At 32.9% G+C, this 19,201-nt stretch overlaps 1 protein-coding gene across 3 annotated transcripts; it reads left to right on the top strand.

Moving 5' to 3' along the window:
• The first annotated feature begins 652 nt into the window (after positions 1–652).
• On the top strand, positions 653–19,089 carry LOC148615383 (uncharacterized). Of its 3 annotated transcripts, none has more exons than XM_088590289.1 (12): positions 653–707; positions 3,600–3,752; positions 4,607–4,686; positions 8,191–8,262; positions 9,462–9,594; positions 10,149–10,283; positions 13,687–13,760; positions 14,814–14,885; positions 15,040–15,202; positions 15,942–16,069; positions 16,748–16,850; positions 18,839–19,089. In XM_088590289.1, exons 1-12 carry the CDS (start codon positions 668–670, stop codon positions 19,063–19,065), a joined length of 1,380 nt encoding a protein of 459 aa, XP_088446415.1. In that variant the 5' UTR covers positions 653–667; the 3' UTR covers positions 19,066–19,089. The 3 variants fall into 3 exon arrangements, with proteins under 3 accessions (XP_088446415.1, XP_088446416.1, XP_088446414.1); XM_088590290.1 differs by lacking the exon at positions 653–707 and adding an exon at positions 2,225–2,332 and having other exon boundaries at positions 16,748–16,813; XM_088590288.1 differs by lacking the exon at positions 653–707 and adding an exon at positions 2,225–2,332.
• Positions 19,090–19,201: the final 112 nt, after the last annotated feature.

Genomic DNA, 19,201 nt, shown 5'->3' with positions numbered 1-19,201 from the left:
GTTTAGCCTTCACGTCTTTTATTTACCGGTATAGTATTTTTGTTTCATAAGAATTTCGAATGTTTTTCGTTGAGTACATGAATGTAAGTGGGAAATTTTTCCATTATGCAGTTTTATGCTCCTTTGCTAGAGAACTGCTTAACTAGGCCTAATGTAAAAACAATGACATTATCGATGTAAATTCTTAGCAAATCATACACTACTAATTTGGTCCTAAGATCGAGAAATAGTGCTGACAGCGACGTCATTGTCGGCGGCGTCCGTGTCGTTGTCGTCCATATTCACTTGATTTTTGTGCGATGCCTTTATGGTTATGGTTGATCAATTGTTACGTTATTTTGATATGATTTTACTAACTACTGATTTATGATTGCTCCTATTTATTTTTTCAGTTTATGGCCCCTATCATCTTAAAATTATTAACATGACATAGCAAGTTCAACACATCTATGCAAACACACCTTCAAGGAAGAATATGTATATTACATGTCTTATGTTTGTGGCAAGTCTAGTGGAATTTGTTCCACATTTATTGATATCAGTACCTAATCAGTAACACATGTTAATATATATTTATAAACATGTGCATAATTTAATTATTGATTTCAGTAAATGGGAAGTTTTCTGGACAATGCAAACATGTTCACTCTACTAGTGTACCTGGGCCATGCTCCCAGTTTTTAGTGGAGTCTTAAAAGTGTTACTTTGTATGTATTATTTTAGTTAATTTATGTTCATTGTTGTGTTTGTCTGTTTTCTATGTCTGGTCTTTTTCCCTGGATTACTTTCTTTTGATTTCCACTGGAATCTTGGTTCCATTGGTTACTCTTGATCAAGACAAAACGTATGTATGCTCAAATTTGCTCTTTTGGCAATACCAGTCTGTGTCCACACTTGTTTCCTTAAAAATATGTTGATTTATGATTGAGCATTGAGAACGCTATGCGTAGACATGTATAAAAATAGATATCTATAATAATTTTCACAAAACCGCCATATGTTTGATAAGCATCATTAAAAATTACATGGAATACCCAGAAACCCTCCCAATTTCTCTTCACAAAAAACGTGCCTACTGTTCAGATTTTCCATATTTAAAAGAATATCTGGCTCGAGAAAGAACACATATATATGATATTTGAAAAAAAAAAACAAATGTTTCTTTAGTAACCAAAAAATAGTAATAAAACAAAATGAGTGTAACACGGAACAGATAGAAAAATATAACTTTAAAAAGTAAAACATTGGCGATTTTATTCAATTATTCAACCTGGCATTTTAAATATATGGTACAATTTAAACTATCGATAGGGCCAAATGATATCATATGTTTGTTTTCATCCGTGATGAATTCTCACTTCATTTATCGAAAACCGGGGTATGTTAAACTTGCTATCCCTTCAAATGTAAATCAATATGGAAATTACCCAAGTACATTTGCACACGTGAATAAATGTTTCCACATGAACGTATTTGTATTTTTGCATGATTGGTCATGAAATCGGAGCTAAAGATTATACGATGAAATCATAAGAGACAAAAATGAGACATTAAAACAAAAGCAGAAAAAAATAAACTACATACAGATCTTGACAAAAACATAAAGCGAGATAAACATAAATAAGCACTCCAACAAAAACAAGAAACAGAGACGGGGAAAATGTATAAACCCAATTATAGACAAAATTGTTTGAATTTTTGAGACTATAGTTCAAATATACTCAATAATGTTTGTATCAAAATCGCAGTTGGTTATTCGATATAGATGTATTGTAACGTAAAATGTGCAAAAAAATATGAAAAGCAGGCATTTCCAGCAAACAACCATGCGTGACATCGTTTACATTCTTTATCTAAAATATCCCGAATCTCTGTGCTCAGATTTTCTGACGTAAAAAAGCAAAGTATTACATAATGATAGTCTAGTCTTTTTGTCCTGTCTTGTTTTTATCCTTGGAATGTATTCTTCTGATTTTCGCTCGAATCTTCCTCCCCACGGTTACTCTTGGGCTCTAAGCGTGCGAGAATGTAAAAAAAGAAAATAAGTTCTCAAAATTGCATATTTAAAATTTATGACACTGGATAAACCAAAGCAGTCTATAAAAATCGATCCAGGTTACTTTAAGACGAAACTAGAGTAAAGAGTTGTCATATGACATTGAAAATTATTTTTGTACCATATTAGCTGCAAGCGCTCCGATTGGATACGATAAATATTTCACCTTTAGAAGCTATAGACATGCACAAGACATGTACTTATTGACAGTTAAAGTTAAGATTAGGTTGTTTGTCAACATAACAATGTTATATAAGTTCAACATGATTATTGCATGTAAGTCTTTAAATCGGCTGTTAAAGATATCAAGTATTTTACACAACTTAAATTTGCGTATTCAATAGATCTTTGAAAAGTTTGAATTAATGTTATTTGATGAAGCGATGACTATGATTAATCTAAAGAAATAAGTATTCTCATATACTTTTATGACAAATCTCAGGTGATCTTTAGTTTGATCGGAGTTGGAAGTGGAAGTATTTATATGCATACCGGAAACGTTATTTGTTTATGTTTATATGTTTCAAATCATCTCGGCTTCTTTCTCAGAAGCTTCCAATCTTATGTATGTTAGTATGTTATTTAAATATATTTCTATACACGTGAGGTGTTTTGTTCTATCGAATGTTCTTCCTATAAGAAGTTATTTTAAGTATAAGAGACATAGAATCGTAATATGCAGATGATTATTGTTCTTTCTTTTATCTTGTAAACCTATGAAGGTGAACTGTTTCCATGCTGGTGACAATTACCAAAACTTGCAGAGTTAAATTCATACACTCATAAGTTATGTCAGAGCTTTGTCATAGTTTTCCTTTCCTCATGTGTCTACCCCAAATGTGACTTTTTTATGAGCAACTCGGTGGGTGTTTCTAGAAATTCAGAGAACGCTTACCCTACCGGTGCACCTGGTCGATGCTCCCTGTTTTAGTGGAGTCCGAGTTGCTCATTTGCTTTTGTTACTTTGTACGTATGATTTTAGTTACTTTATGTTCTTTGTTGTGTATGTCTGTTTTCCATGTCTGGTCTTTGTCCGTGGATTGCATAATTTTGATTACCCTATAACCTTGGTTTCCTTCATTACTCTTTAAACTCGTATCATTTTTCCTATTTTTCACATTTTGTTTAATAAAGAAAATTGATATAACTGACGCTCACATTTAGTGTAGAAATATTCAATCAATCAAATTAAAAAATGCACTTGCCTGTGCGTGACTCTTTTAATATTTATGTGTCTTTTTGACAATTTGTGACTATAATGTTTGTTTTAAAAAGAGATGTTCACTTTGCATAATGAAGCCGAAATCGTAAATAATATAATTCATGTTGACTTCCTTCCATGTTCATCAATTTCAATAAATACCGATCAAATATACTACAAATTTCGATATGCTGTAGACGTGTTTCACGGAGTGACCTCTCCTCAGCAGTATTAACATCAAATATATAGAAAGATCTAAATAAAAAAAAGATAAGTCCTTAATTAATGTCTAAAACCTACGACATATAGCATTTAAACTGTTAAAAACTGTTATATTTGCAGATTTTCTGTTCAGCATCTCCTTTATAGCAGCTGCTCCTCGCCAATGCAACGATATAGATTTAATCCTTTGTTACCATATACTAAACAAACTACCAGAAGCTTGTGGAGATCCATGTCTGGCTAAATACTGTAAACGGTCATGTAAAATATGTCGTAAGTTGCATCTGATTGAATGTTTATATCTTACCTCTTGATGAGTTTATGACTTGCCTAATAGCGTACATTCTTGGCATGGCTAATTGGTCATAGCTTCTACCCGTTCTTGGTTTCAAAGCGCTAATTGAACTGCACTAATCATTCTATAGATAGCTTATATATAGGATTAAAAATATTCATGAGTATTTTTAATTCGAATGATAATTCTTCATGTTAACTTCAGGAACAAGGTTGAGCTCTGATAAGTTTGTGTGTTTGAAAAGAACAGTTACTTTCTACCTAAAACGAATCCAAATGGTACCGATAACTTCCACATTAAACAACTCCTTAACTATCGATTCTTAGTCATCAGAACAATCTCACAAGCTGTACAATGGATCCTACTGAAGCTGTATATTAAGTGTAAAATAATTCCAATGGATGCCTTTTAAGTGTTATATGGCGACAAGAAACACACACTAAATAAAATGAATTCACACAAATGTCAAATTATCCAGACGACTCGACTCGGAATCTGTAAACACATCATGCCAAAACTGCATTCATTCGAATTTTTAAATTATTCACATATACGATTATAATTTGTTGTTATAATAGACAATGAGGCAGAACAATGCGCGGTTTAAGATATAACTTGATTCCTACATGCATTAGCAACTTACGTGTAAAGAAATTTGAATTCTGGCATAAGTTTAAGAAATATATGACACGTTAGATTCTATTATTTGAAAAGAGGTTTAAACAATTATAAAGCATATCGTTTATATTTAATATGCAATGGTATTATTTTAACAAGTTTATAAACATCCACTCAAGATTTTAATAATTTTATCTAAAATTCAATTTATCAGCATTAGAGTGTTTTGACTGCCCAGACATTACTGATGTATCTAGCTGTAGCACGGTAACCACATGTCAGGATCCTACTGATGTAAGTTATTTTGTAATGTACCACGGTCACCTCATTTCAGGATCCTACTGATGTAAGTTATTTTATTATGTGAGACGGTCACCACATGTCAGGATCCTACTGATTTAAGTTATTTTGTAATGTACCACGGTCACCTCATTTCAGGATCCTACTGATGTAAGTTTTTTTGTAATGTGAGACGGCCACCACGTGTCAGGATCCTACTGATGTAAGTTATTTTGTAATGTACCACGGTCACCTCATTTCAGGATCCTACTGATGTAAGTTATTTTATTATGTGAGACGGTCACCACATGTCAGGATCCTACTGATTTAAGTTATTTTGTAATGTACCACGGTCACCTCATTTCAGGATCCTACTGATTTAGGTTATTTTGTAATGTACCACGGTCACCTCATTTCAGGATCCTACTGATGTAAGTTTTTTTGTAATGTGAGACGGCCACCACGTGTCAGGATCCTACTGATGTAAGTTATTTTGTTATGTACCACGGTCACCTCATTTCAGGATCCTACTGATGTAAGTTATTTTATTATGTGAGACGGTCACCACATGTCAGGATCCTACTGATGCAAGTTATTTTGTAATTTAACACGGTCACCTCATGTCAGGATCCTACTGATGTAAGTTTTTTTTGTAATGTGAGACGGTCACCTCATGTCAGGATCCTACTGATGTAAGTTATTATGTAATGTACCACGACCACCACATGTCAGGATCCTACTGATGTAAGCTATTTGTGTGATGAACCACGGCCACCGCATGTCAGGATGTTACTGATGTAAGCTATTGTGTAATGAACCACGGCCACCACATGTCAGGATGCTACTGATGTAAGTTATTTTGTAATGTACCACGGTGACCACATGTAAGGATCCTACTGATGTAAGCTTGTTTGTAATGAACCGCGGTCACAAGATATCAGGATACTTTTATTTTGTAATCTGGGACGGTCACCTTGTATCAGGATCATACTGATGTAAGATATTTTGTAATGTACCACGGTCACCCCATGTCAGGATCATACTGATGTTAGCTTTTCTGTAATATAGCACGACACCACATGTCAGGATCCAACATTTATAAGTTAATTTTAATGTAGCACAGTAACCACCTATTAGGGTCCTACTTATGTAGGTTTCTTGTTTAAACAAATCTACTATCTTAGCACTTACTTAGCTTTAGAACTTACAGATAAAGGCATTAATATTATTATTTAAAATGTCCAGATGAGTCTAAAATTAGGAAAATGCATAGCAACAAAAATAGATGTATCAAGGGACATCAAAAGACATCTTTTTTTATCAGCAAAAAGTAATTAAAAAGAGACGTTCAAAATGACTAAATAAAATGTCTTATGCCTAAACATAGAAGCTTTTGTTGGTGTTGATGTAAAAATGATTTAATTTGATTTAAATTTAAATTAATTTAATTAACTTTTACCTGGACATTAACTAATTTGATACTGTGACGTCATGAACGTTGGTTGGTCCTCAAATTAAATAAATCCAAACTAAATAAGGCATTGATGATGGGGGAAAATCTGAATTATGACTATATTATTAAGAAATTATATTATAGGGATTGTTATTAGTTTTTGACCAAATTTTAACCAACTTAGGGGTAGTAAACGCTTGATCATAAACGGCTTTGCCGTTCATGAAGCGTAAACTACCTAAAGGTTGGTTATTTTGCATAACGTGGTGAAAAATTTAAAACAATCCTTAAATTCATATCATTTGGGTCAACTGAATGTGAGCAATGTTTACACAAAGGATCAAGTACGTGCTTGGTTGTGTACTTTGACATTATATAGAATGAAGGTACAATGTCCCTGATTACTTAAATTATTATCTTAAGGCATATTAAACTCCAGGTTGAATAACTTACATAAGCAGGGCGCATTTCTATGATGATTTTTTCTCTACAATAACTTCAAGCATCTTCAAGTACATTCTATTTATCATTTATAGTCATGTTTTGAATGATCAAGATGTGAATACTAGCCAATCGGACCAACTAAACTTCTTTTTTCTGTGACCTCATTCGAGAAATAAGGTCGTCTTATATTTAACAGTTTGAAAGAGTAATCAAGGCAACCAATGTTATAGCGGCAATCAAAAGAATGCAATCCAGGGACAAAGACCAGACACGGAAGAGTAATCACGGGAACCAAGGTTATAGCGGTAATCAAAAGAATGAAACCCAGGGACAAAGACCAGACATGGAAAACAGACATACACAAAAAAGAACATAAAGCAACTAAAATCATACATACAAAGTAACAAAAGTAAATGAGCAACTCGGACTCCACTAAAAAGTGGGAGCGTGGACCAGGTGAACCGGTAGGGTAAGCGTCCTCTGCTTTTTCTAGAAACACCCACCGAGTTGCCCATTAAAAGTCAAGTCCGGGTTAGACAAAAGAGAAAAGGAAAATTATGACACGTTGAACAAATCAGTTGTCATGGGGCAGATGGATACACCGTAACAATCCACGAGTTCATGATGACGACCATAAAACTTCTGTAGTGATGACTTCAGTCTTGTAGCTGCATAACCCTGTTCCAGAAGCATATTTGTTAGAATTCTAGCGCGATACAAAAAGTAGTTTCGGCAAGCTCTGGCATAATGTATGAGTTGTGATATGAATACACCATACGCAGGTGCTGAACGGATGTTGTCATAGATGAAAGTAAAGTTGACATTTCTGAATGAAAAGTCATCACGTTTGTCGTAAAGTTTGGTCAATATTTTTCCTTTACCATCAATTTCTAAGTATAGCATAATAATAGGATAAATGCAACTTTGAAATAATAATTGTTAGTTATTTTTATTTTTTTTAAATTTTGTTTGATTACATTTGTATATGATCTAAAAGATTTTAGTGAAGCAAGATGTTTTTACCTTCATGTATAAACAAAAACATGTGTGTCATTAAAAGGAAGAACAAATAAAAGGGTTGAAACAAAAGGGGAATATAACAATAAATCTTCATTATTATCATTATCAAATAATACAAAAAAATAGTAAAAATACAACTTTAAAATCATAAACTTTATCTTAATTTTTTAAATTGTTTGATAAGATTTGGATTGTTTTTGATCTGATTAGAACACAAGGGAGATAAGTTATCATGTTTATTTGATCAGGTCAGTAATTTCGTTTTATTCTTTATATATCAAAAAATATGTTGTATATCTTTAAAAGGAAGAAAAATAGAATGGTTAAAATAAAAGTGGAGAATAACAATAAATCTTCATTATTATTATTTTCAAATATTTCATTCAGAATTATTCCTCTTTTAACTATATCTTGTCATGTTTACTCTTTTTTCATGTTATTGCATTTGGCAGATTTAATTAGTCACCATTAGAAAAAAATTTAGAAATATTGCTTATTATGTCAACAATATTATTAGTGTCTAAATAAATAAATATACAATATTACCAAGACAATATTTAAATATATGCAATGTTTCGGAAACAATGGTATTTTTTTTTCAGTACTGTTTCACAGCACAAATATTTACAGCCCATTTCACTGAAACTTACAGAATGGGATGTGGAAATAGACAGGTAAGAAATCAAAACTATCTAATGTCAGTGAAAAGGGAAACTAGAGTGCTCTGGAAGGTGACCTGCTCCAGTTTCTGGTAGAGCATCCACAGAGTGCGCCTGTTCGATGAAGGTCTTGTTTAGTCAAGTGAGAGAACATTCATAACAACTTGTTTCCGTAGTTATTCTGGAAATAGATACACAATAATGTGATCAACTAGGCCATTGCAGAAGGAAAGATTCAATGTTGACAAAATATGTCTCTGATACGTTAAAGTATAGTTAGCTTTAATGTACATCATTGGATTAAATACTTCACACCCATACATGCACATACCAATACATATTCAAACATGAAAAATTAACTAACACATATCTTCAACATGACAAGTATTACTCCATGTAATAGTCATTCAAAATATGACAAAAAGTGCTTTGTATTGTGGACATTATCATATACATAGCAGTGGCTTATCAAATGCTTCGTAAGTTATTAACTTCGAAAGTCACTCACAAATTTTCAGGCAAAACGTTACAACACGAATATGAATATAAATCCGGAAATATAAAAATTTAAAATTAATGTTGAAAACAGCAATGAATTATGAAGAAAATTAATATAATAAATATGATAATCAATTGGTTATCGTAAATAACCGAAAATATATATTGGGCGTGCCAAAAACGTACTTTTATTGAACTTATGTGCGGAACATGTTCCACACAGTCATTAAGTGTTATGTGTTATGTGTTTTGTTTGGCACTCGAGATCATTTTGTGATTTTCGAGATCGATCGCTCTTTGGTTCCTACCATGTCTGGAACCTTGAAGGGGTGTAATTATCTTTTTTTCGTTTTGAATATTTCATTTAATAACATTATTTACGCTGACAAAATATTACCATGTTTTCAAGGTTAATGTCATCAAAAATGATTTGTGTATTTGTATTATCTAACATCCGCATCACATATTTAACTCGAACAAAAAAAATTGAACAAGAAAGATAATGACTTTCGTTGTTCAATGCTAACACAACCAAAATGATACTTACATTAAAATATAAAAATACCTACATGAATGTAATCATTTTCTCTGGTTTACACGCGTATCAAAGATAGAAAAAAACAATTTCATGAATCCGTTGTCCCGCTTGTTAACTAATATTTTTTTTTGGGCGCGAACATGATAGTTGCGTCATTTTTTATTGCTGTATTTGCAAGACTTGTCAACAATACTCAAACGGTCACCACAACAGAGCAAGCCTGGAGGCCGGATGTTGTAATACAGATAGATGTAACAACAAACCACCTCCAATATTGAAATTAGAACCGACCAAAAATGTTACAGAAATCGGTAAAAACTAGATAAATTGGATTGTTCTTGTTTCTTATGTAGATATAAAGCACTTTAATGTACGTACTGGATCATATATATACATTTTTAAATACAAACGATGGATGAAGTGTCAGACATCTGTTTGATTATTATTGTATCCTTGTGTTCCGTATGTCTGTTGGACCCTTTGTTAAACACTATTTTGATACCCTTCCAGAAATTAGATTTAAAAGTTGGTACACTTATACAATGAAAAAGCATGCAAGTATTTCCAATGGGTAAGCACACTGGATTTCAAGAAAATATCACGATTGGATTGATATCATGTTGTTACTACAGTGTTGTTAAATACAAGTATATACGACTTAACGATCGCTATCGTCAGACATATATGTTTGTATGAAATGAATAACAAAAGAAAACCATTACATTACAAATATTAAGTATACTATAAAATGTATAAGACTTTTCAAACAACAATTTGGTTTATTTTATTATTGCCTTGTTTTTGAATTGTCAACTTGTAATAAACGGAAATCAATGTTGAAATTAAATTCCTTTTGTATTTCTAGCTCCCATGAAGAATCATAGTGTATGTAAAAACAGAGATGATGGTGTCTGTCAACGTCTTGCATTAATCTCAAGAAACCCATGTTCAGATGACTGTGTAGCATCTAAACTTTGTCCAAGAATGTGTCGCAAATGTTGTAAGTACTTTAAAAACAATTAGTGACATCCTTTTGCAAATCAACAAACTTAATATATGAATTAGAATGCAATTTATGCGGTCTAGTATATGTCGGTGAAACTCAAGAACGATTACACAAACGAATGTGCGGTCATCGTTCGGGAATTAAAACCATCAAATTCCCGACAGTTTATAAACATTTTAATCAACAAGATCAATCAATCCTCTGTTTGAAAGTTCGTATTCTAGAAAAAAAAATTACCTTCCAAAGAACAGTCCCGTTCTAAGTAAAAACTATCGTATGAAAAGAGAGGAGTACTTGATACGCAGACTAGGTACTGCAATACCTCACAGATGCAATGAAAACATCAAAAGCGTAGGAAACCTTTCAAGCTTATATAATAATAGCATAAATGTGAAGAATTTATTTGACAAAAATCCAAGACGGGAAAGGTGTCATGGCCATTGCCACTATACGTCACCTAAGTTACATGTTTCCATAGATGGTCTCCTTCCTTTTATACAAAAACCTCTTAGACTCCTTCACATTAGAACCAAACTCTATTCTCTACCTCTCACACTACTACACTCCCTTCACAAAACATTCCTGTTTCTGACCCTACCTCATCATTGTACAGACTTGATGCCATCATTTTGGATATTGGTTTCCACAGACTCTTTAAACCAGTTTGTGTGAAAAGTCGAGATGAAGAAAAACGATCATTCCTTCCACTACCGTTTGTCAACCAAGGTATAGATGCAATTAATTTGGCTAACATTCGCCATCACAACAACGTTACCAACAAAATTCCCAAATATTTCAAAGACAAGTCAATACCGATTATTTTATATTCCTATACCTCACCCATTGCATACAAAATTCTCAATTATAAAAGGCTATTGCAGAACCTTGAGATAGAATACTTCAAGGCTAAATCACTTGACTGTTCCTGCAAAAACTCTCCATTCAAATATGGTCCTTCCTGCCACGTCGTTACTGGAGATTTAACCATCTCCAAAAAACGAATCTCTGCGTAATATTCTTTATAAAACTCCCAAGTACCGTGAACCACGCTAAATAAATTGGAATCATAACAAAGTTCATACTGATGCCCTGGAGGACTACGCAAGAAAATGGATAAAACAAGAACAAGAAATTGATTCTCTGTCAGAGTGGTTAAAGGCCGTGAGGTCTTTAATTTTGAAACGAAGGAAAGTTTTAAGAAGGTCAATTAGTGCCAATGCTACATCATTTTTCAAAGACCCCGAGGTAGCTAAAACATTGACTACTATTCATGAAAAATATGTTGTCGTATTAGCAGACAAAGCCCCAAACAACATTGTTTTTGTCTGCAAAACGTTTTACATCAGTGTTACATAAATGTTTGTTATCAGAGGTAGACATAAAACAATATTAGCAGTGATAAGACCTATACTGCTAAGACACTCTCCAAGAACAGATTGTGGAAAACCATAAATCTGTGCTATCCTCTGCCAGAGACGATGATTGTGATTTACGGTCTATATACTGTATTCCTAACCTCCACAAGAACCCAAACAAACAACACTACATAGCTGGATCTGCAAAATGTACCACCAAACCTCTTTCAAAACTTTTAGTTTCTATACTCACAGCTGTCAAAGAGGGTCTGCAGTCCTACCACAACACGTGTTACCCCCAATTGTGGTATAAATTCAATATGGATCTTGAAAACTTTGAAAGATCTTCTGGACACCATCAGTTCAAGACTATCATAATAGAATAATAGCATTAAGCATTGAAATCTATTGAAAAATATATAGTTCTTGGTAGAGATTCCTCATACTTTGTAAGAAATAATTCAAAATCATCTTCCAAATATACAGAAGACGATGTTTACAAAATGCTGAATTTTTAATCGACGACATATTTGTCCAGTGTGGTGGACGCGTTTTTCAACAAGCGGTCGGCATTCCAATGGGATCAAACTGTCCTTCTCTACTTGCTAACTTATTCCTTCACCCTTATGAGGCTGACTTTATAGCTGATCTGATCCGAAAGAAAGAATATCGTTAAGCTAAATCCTTTAATCTCAGTTTCCGCTATATAGGTGACGAATTATCTTTAAACAATCCTAATTTCGGGCCTTTGGATCTACTCCAAAGAACTTGAGATAAAGGATACTACAGAGACTTTAAGTCAGCCTCATACCTTGACCTACACTTAGAAATCGATGGTAAGGGAAAACTATTGACTAAACTTTACTTTACTTCTAACAAGTAGGCTTCTGGATCAGGGTTATTTTGCCTCAATATTGGAGTCATCACTACAGAAGTTTTATGATCGTCATCATGAACTCGTGGATCGTTACGGTGTATCCATCTGCGCTATGAAAACTGATTTGTTCAACTGTTTCTAAAAAAGCAGTGGACGCTTACCCTACCGGTGCACCTGGTCCATGCTCCCGGTTTTTAGTTGAGTCCGAGTTGCTCATTTACTTTTGTTGCTTTGTATGTATGATTTTAGTTGCTTTATGTTCTTGTTGTGTATGTCTGTTTTCCATGTCTGGTCTTTGTCCCTGGATTGCATTCTATTGATTGCCGCTGTAACCTTGGTTCCCTTGATTACTCTTAGTGGAGTCCGAGTTGTTCATTTGCTTTTGCTGCTTTGCATGTATAATTTTAGTTACTCTTTGTTCTTTGTTGTACTTACTTTCCATGTCTGGTCTTTATCCCTGGATTACATTCTTTTTGATTACCACTAGTACCTTGGTTTCCTTGATTACTCTTGTTAAGATATTCATATTGCTGTCCATATATCTATAAATCAGGGGCTGTTTTATTTATTGAACAATGAATCGTGAATTCAGAAAGGCAAAAAACGAATTTAAAAATGAATACAAATAGATAGTATGACTCTACGGCTTACTGGGAATTGCGAATATTTCGTTGTGATGTAAACGATTAATTTGTATCACTTCACCTCACCTTTGCTATTCGTCCGACATTTGTTGTGCTTGATACAAGATGTGTCCCATCTCTAATAGTTCATACAGGACCAATATCCTACAAGAGATCTGCCTTGATTACTCCATGGATTGTAGAGCTGCTTTCAACAGAATGTCACATGGTCAAACATTTTATTTGATTGTTATTTTTGAAACATATTTGCTGTATCTTACCATTATAGCTCTACATATCCCAGTAGAGCCTTCCTTTACGTTTTACTACATCTCAATATTCTTTCCTTCAACCTAAACATTTGACGTTTTCATTAGGGAAACGAAATCGTAGTCTGTTTGTTTAAGGATAATTTATACTTGGCGATTGTTACAGCAATATGGGTGTATTTTTAAATTATTTGGTATATAGAAAATGATCCGTGGGAATATGTTTATTTTATTTGGTATACAGCAGTATGATCTGATGTTTATTTCATTTAGTTGATTGTCTTGACTGCTATGAAGTTGATAGTCCTGACAATTGTACCAAAACAACAGCGTGTGGATACGGAACGGTAAGCTGCAATTGAAACATCTAACGAACAGAAAATTATCGTCATGAATGTTTGTATCAAATAATGCAACACACTTTAAATCTCTTGTACAAAACACACAACACATCCTATTTTGGTTCTGTTTGTACCTTAATAGTAAATAGCTATACATTCCACAACTTAAAGCAGAGAAATTTTAATACGGCGTATTAATATAGTCGTATAATGGTAATACTCTATTACACTGGTACTTAACTTTTTTATAAGCAACTCGGCGGGCGTTTCAAGAAAAGCAGGTGCCCCTGGTCCATGCTCTTTTATGAAAGAGTTATCAAGGGAAGATTCTGGCGGAAATCAAAAGAATATGATAAAAAAAGGGTTTGGTAGAACATTTTGCAGATTCAGCTATGTGACGTTGTTTGTATGGATTCTTGTAGAGTTTAGGAATCAAGTACATAGACGGTTAATCACAATCATCGTCTTTGGTAGAGAGACCAAAAGTGGATAGCACATATTTTTCTCTTCTTTGGAGAGTGTATTGGCAGTATAGGTCTTTCTGCGTCTACCTTTGATAATAAACATTGGATGTAATGCGTTTTGCAGACAAAAACAATGTGATTTTACTACAAGGAGCCATACGACTGGGATCGACTTTGGTTTTTGTTACTTAGGAATAAGGAAAGAAAAGGGCTATAACCAAGCATTTTCATGATATTTGGACAATATTTAGACTATAATTGAACGACTGTCTGTGAAATTATACAATAAAGAATCACACCTGCAAAGGAAGGTTGGAAAAGATTTTGAGGCTTTACCTGGAACTTGTTATCAATAAGGAGTCAAATTCTTACTCTGTGTCAAGTATTAATCGGAATCAAAAGTCAAAGCTGTATCAAACTTGGATGTTGTGTCCATACTTGCCACAACTGATCAGGGTAAGACCTCTGCAGTCGTTATTTTCCGCGCTCAGAGAAGCATTTTATTTCCTAAATCTGTTGTTATGTTTCCTCGCTGTAATTTTGTGTATTCTAGATAAATAATATTTCGTTCACTCTGATGTCCGTCTGTTTGCAGGAATGCTATGGATTGGAGAAGCTAGGTTCAAATTTTAAACAAGTTGTACAACTGGGGTGCATCGACCAAAAGGTAAAATTTGAAAACATTAGATTTTCAACCCATTTATTTATGATATTTAATGAAACTAAAGTGTTACGAAAGCAAGTCAGCAAGGTATTCATAAAAGAATTATGTAACACACATAATAATTCAATTTATGTCTAGTGAAAATATGTTGTTCCAGCTCTGCGAACAACTATCTACATCATCAGGTCATATATTCGGAAAGAGAGATTTTCATTTTAATGGACAATGCTGTACAGGTGATAGATGTAACGCTCATCCCGTGTCTTCTCTTGGAAAATCAACCATCATTCCTCAGATAACAACGCAACATAAAACTACACGTTAGTATAACAATGTATGATTTTATGTTATTTTCATTGGTGTAGCATTCAGTACAGTTGGTACGTAACACGTCGTATTCATCAAGTTTGATCTTTCAGAATATACATACTGAAAATAGGCTTCCTCTTTGTTAAATATCATGTAAACAAGTTCGGTGTACATAATTTGATATTACTGTCTGTCCATAACTGTGATAATGATTTTTCTGAATTATGGTTTGAAATGTGATTTTATATTGATTTCTTGTTTATTTAATAAACAGTTACTATAGCTAAGGAAAAATAGATTTTTCACTAAAAATGATGAAAATATTAATAAAATACTTAAAGTCTGACTGTCAATGGTTTGCTGAAGGAAAAAAATACAATAGGTCTCAGACTGTCCCTCTGAAGACTTAATTACCAAATAGGACAGACCATTTATTATACCGTCTGTCACATATTATATTCAGTCGGTACGTAATACTATTCTGCCTTTTTCGTAATATATATAATTTACAAAGAGTAATCGAGGGAAACGAGATACTAGCGGAAATAACAAAAAAAATCATGGAGACTAAGAACTGACATGAAAAAGTATACAAAGTGTACAAAGACCACAGAACTTATTTAATTATTTGCTTTCAACAATAAAGCAAAGTTTGTTTTTTTTCTTTTTTGTTTTGTTTTTGTTTTTGTTTTTTTGTTTTTGGAAAAGATCAATTTACATTTTATAAAGCTGATTTCAACTTAACTTCAGATTGTCCTTCACAATTTACTGACTGTCCTGATGGGTTTGATTTCTATGTATATAGTCAGTATATGGGTAATCTTCCAAGACAATGCTATAAACTAGGAAGGCAGAAAATGACAAAAAAACAAGCAGAGGTATGCAATAATCATCCAGTTTGTTCAGCCATGAATATTGGAAAAAATTTCCGAGCATCGAGACAATTCAGAGGCATTAGAATCCTGAAAAGCAGGAAACAAAGACATTCCGAAAACACAAATTAGACAAAATCATAACAACACAAATACATAAATAACACCAAAGATAATAATAAATACAACATACATGAAGCTAAAAATATAAACTATGCACTGCCACAAAACCGGGAATGAAATCAGGTGGTCTACTTTTTAAGTGATTAGACATGTTCAACATTGTCTCAAAGAATGAAGTAACTTAAACGTGAAAAGTTACAAAATCGCAAATAAAAAACGACATATAATGTTTATCCTTCTGAACACAATATTTTCTTACATTCTCAAAGTAAATTTTCCAGTGTATTGAATTTGTAATATGTAGTTAGTTTTCAATTTATCGAAAGATTTTATTGTAATGCAAGATTGATGAGTACGATACGAATGATATGTTTTTAAATACCAGTAACATAACAACGGATATATAAAATAAAAATTAAAATTAATTAATCCTTAATGTAGACTCAATTGTAAAATATATATAATATTTCTAAAGCTATTAAGTAATTACACAATAAAAAAAATCATGAAAAGAAACATAACATACCATACCATGATAACTCATTTCTATTTGATATTCAGGCTTACTGTAAGGACCATTGTGCTGATCTGTTTTACATTGAACCATCATCCACTAATCTATTTGAGGTGAATGCGTTGAGTATATTTACCAATACGACTGCAGGTAAAAATTTGTAAAACTTGAAAATCACGAACAAGTGAAAGGGCTTTTCCAGTATGACATTTGCCAACAAAATTGATACAAACTTCAAATTTTGCAAACGTAACTTAAAGCTTTAGTTTTGGCGAGGTAACTTACAAATTTGTAAGGGATTCGATTCACGTTTGTTTCCTGTCATTAACAGTTTTGTTATTTGTTTTTGATTTGGATATAATGCATTTCGTTAAGCAAGCACCACTAAGTTCGTCGAATGCCAAAGAAGTGTGGTGAGCGTAAATAGAACTAAGGCGATCGTCATTCAAACCTTTTTTTCGTTGGTTTCGGTGGACACTCGCTATCCGTCAACAGATCGCTTACAACGCATTCAGCATTAGAGTCCGCTTGCATTTTTGTCGAGCAGAAAACTATTTTCAGAAGTATAACGGTTACTTTTTTTCTCTGATATCAAAATAACTTTGCGGAGATGTGAAGGAGAAAGCGTATCCGTTTATTGTGTCATAGATGGTAAGAAACTTTCTCAAACCTGGAATGTTTACATTATGTTCGTTCGTTTAGGGAAATTATTTCTATATCAACAGCAATGGCGGAATTATTGTTAAAGCTCGATTACGTGACTAGATAACATTCGTATTGTTAGAGATACATTTTGATAGATTTAGCTGCAAATAAATTTAAAACTTGTATTGCCCGTGTGAAACTTTGTTAGTGCTTAGATGAAACTGAGAGTAATAATTCATTGATAGTTACTTTTCTGTTAGTTCTAAATGAGTATGGAATACTTTTTTGAGTAATGCGGAGCTTCCTTCTGATTTCTGTCATCTATTACAACCCAAAATTATTAAATATATCAAATACCTGGGGTAGATTTGTTAACTCAAATGAGAGTGAAGAATTACAAGAAATAAACGTCAATATAATGAAACTCTATAATACAGAGATCACGTGGCCTTTTTTAAACATTATATAAGCACAAACCATTATAATAAAGTCAAGCCAAACAATAAATGGTAATAAAATGGTATATGACAATTCCTGCAATGAAGTTCTAACAGACATACCCTGACATGTTTAAAGTACAACACAGGCTTTTCAATTACAAAAAAAAACAAGACAAAGACCTAGTCTAGCCATCCACACGGAGTAGTTCTCTTAATAAACCCGTTTATTTTTTATATCTAACTAATAAAGTTGAACTTCTAAAGAACGGCGAGGCCAGCCAATTATATATGAATAAATACACAAATAAATTGAGAAATCTGCAATTGTGTTAGCTACATCTTAACTTTAATTACCTTGGTTCCCTTGATTACTCTTTAAAAGACTTTATCGTTTTTTTTCTAAGTTAATCTTTTTTGGAACCTTCTATTTAAAAAAAAAAACAAAACAAAACGCAGTTTAAATTAATTTGCTTTAATTCTCAAGGCATTCGTCAAGCACAATTCATCAACGCGTTTATGTCGTAAGATGAACGTTCAAAATACATTGTTGTTCGTTTCAAATCCGCTTTTATGATCTTCTTTGTTAACATTTTATGAATGCATTCTATTCGTTGCGTTTTTGCTTCGAGTGTTTGAAGCTCGTTGATCTTTCATTTGATAAAAAAAAATGAGAGGTGATTTTTTTTTCGATTCGTTGGGGCAATCCGTTATAGTCGGTCTCAAAGTCATTTATTAGTATATAATGCCTGATTAACGTAAATCAAAAGATACCTGAGACATAAAAAAGAAGACAAAGGCGTTTTATCAACTGAGCAAACTTATAATATATCGACAAAAAGGACACCGAAGCATGAACTATGTGGAACAATTCAAATGCATCAAAATCATAAATTTCTAGAATGTGAAAACAGGAAACAAAGACGATAAAAGAAACGTGGAACGTACAACTCATTATGATCATAGAACAAAACAACTATCAAAAGAATATTTAGTACATTTAGACTGCTGTTTTTTCCACATTATGCTAAAATGAAAATTCTAATACATTTACAGAAGCCTTTATTGGAATGGAGAGAATTGGAGGTGGATTCTGGACTTGGTCACATGATCATTTACTTATACCACATCAAATAGAATCTTATATTTCCTCTCCCGATGCACATGATTGTGTCATCGCTAAATACGAGTACAACCCTTGGAGACATGAATCAACTGATAGTCTGCAGTCTGTTGAATGTGATGCTGTTTATAAACCATTCTGTAAAATTAATTTGCAGTGAAACAGAAATAAAAAAAATCCATTATTTGTTCTTTTAGTTCGGTATTTTGACAGCAAGGTATTTAAAACATGTTTCTGAGTTTCTAAACACCCAAGTATTAAATACTTGTGTTTTTATTTATAATTTTAAACGATGA

Source organism: Perna viridis, chromosome 6 (genome assembly GCF_037379345.1).
Source record: "Perna viridis isolate PV_CMFRI_1.1 ecotype Kerala chromosome 6, ASM3737934v1, whole genome shotgun sequence".
NCBI lineage: Eukaryota > Metazoa > Mollusca > Bivalvia > Mytilida > Mytilidae > Perna > Perna viridis.
Note: the sequence above shows the minus strand (reverse complement) of the source record. Positions and strands in the feature narration are given on the sequence as shown.

Excerpts from the sequence above, each read along its gene's own strand:
- LOC148615383 (XM_088590288.1), top strand. The coding sequence starts at position 2,251 with ATGTACTTATTGACAGTTAAAGTTAAGATTAGGTTGTTTGTCAACATA. Across the intron at positions 16,070-16,747 it reads TGACAAAAAAACAAGCAGAG|GCTTACTGTAAGGACCATTG; the intron begins GTATGCAATAAT and ends TTTGATATTCAG. Across the intron at positions 16,851-18,838 it reads ATTTACCAATACGACTGCAG|AAGCCTTTATTGGAATGGAG; the intron begins GTAAAAATTTGT and ends ATACATTTACAG.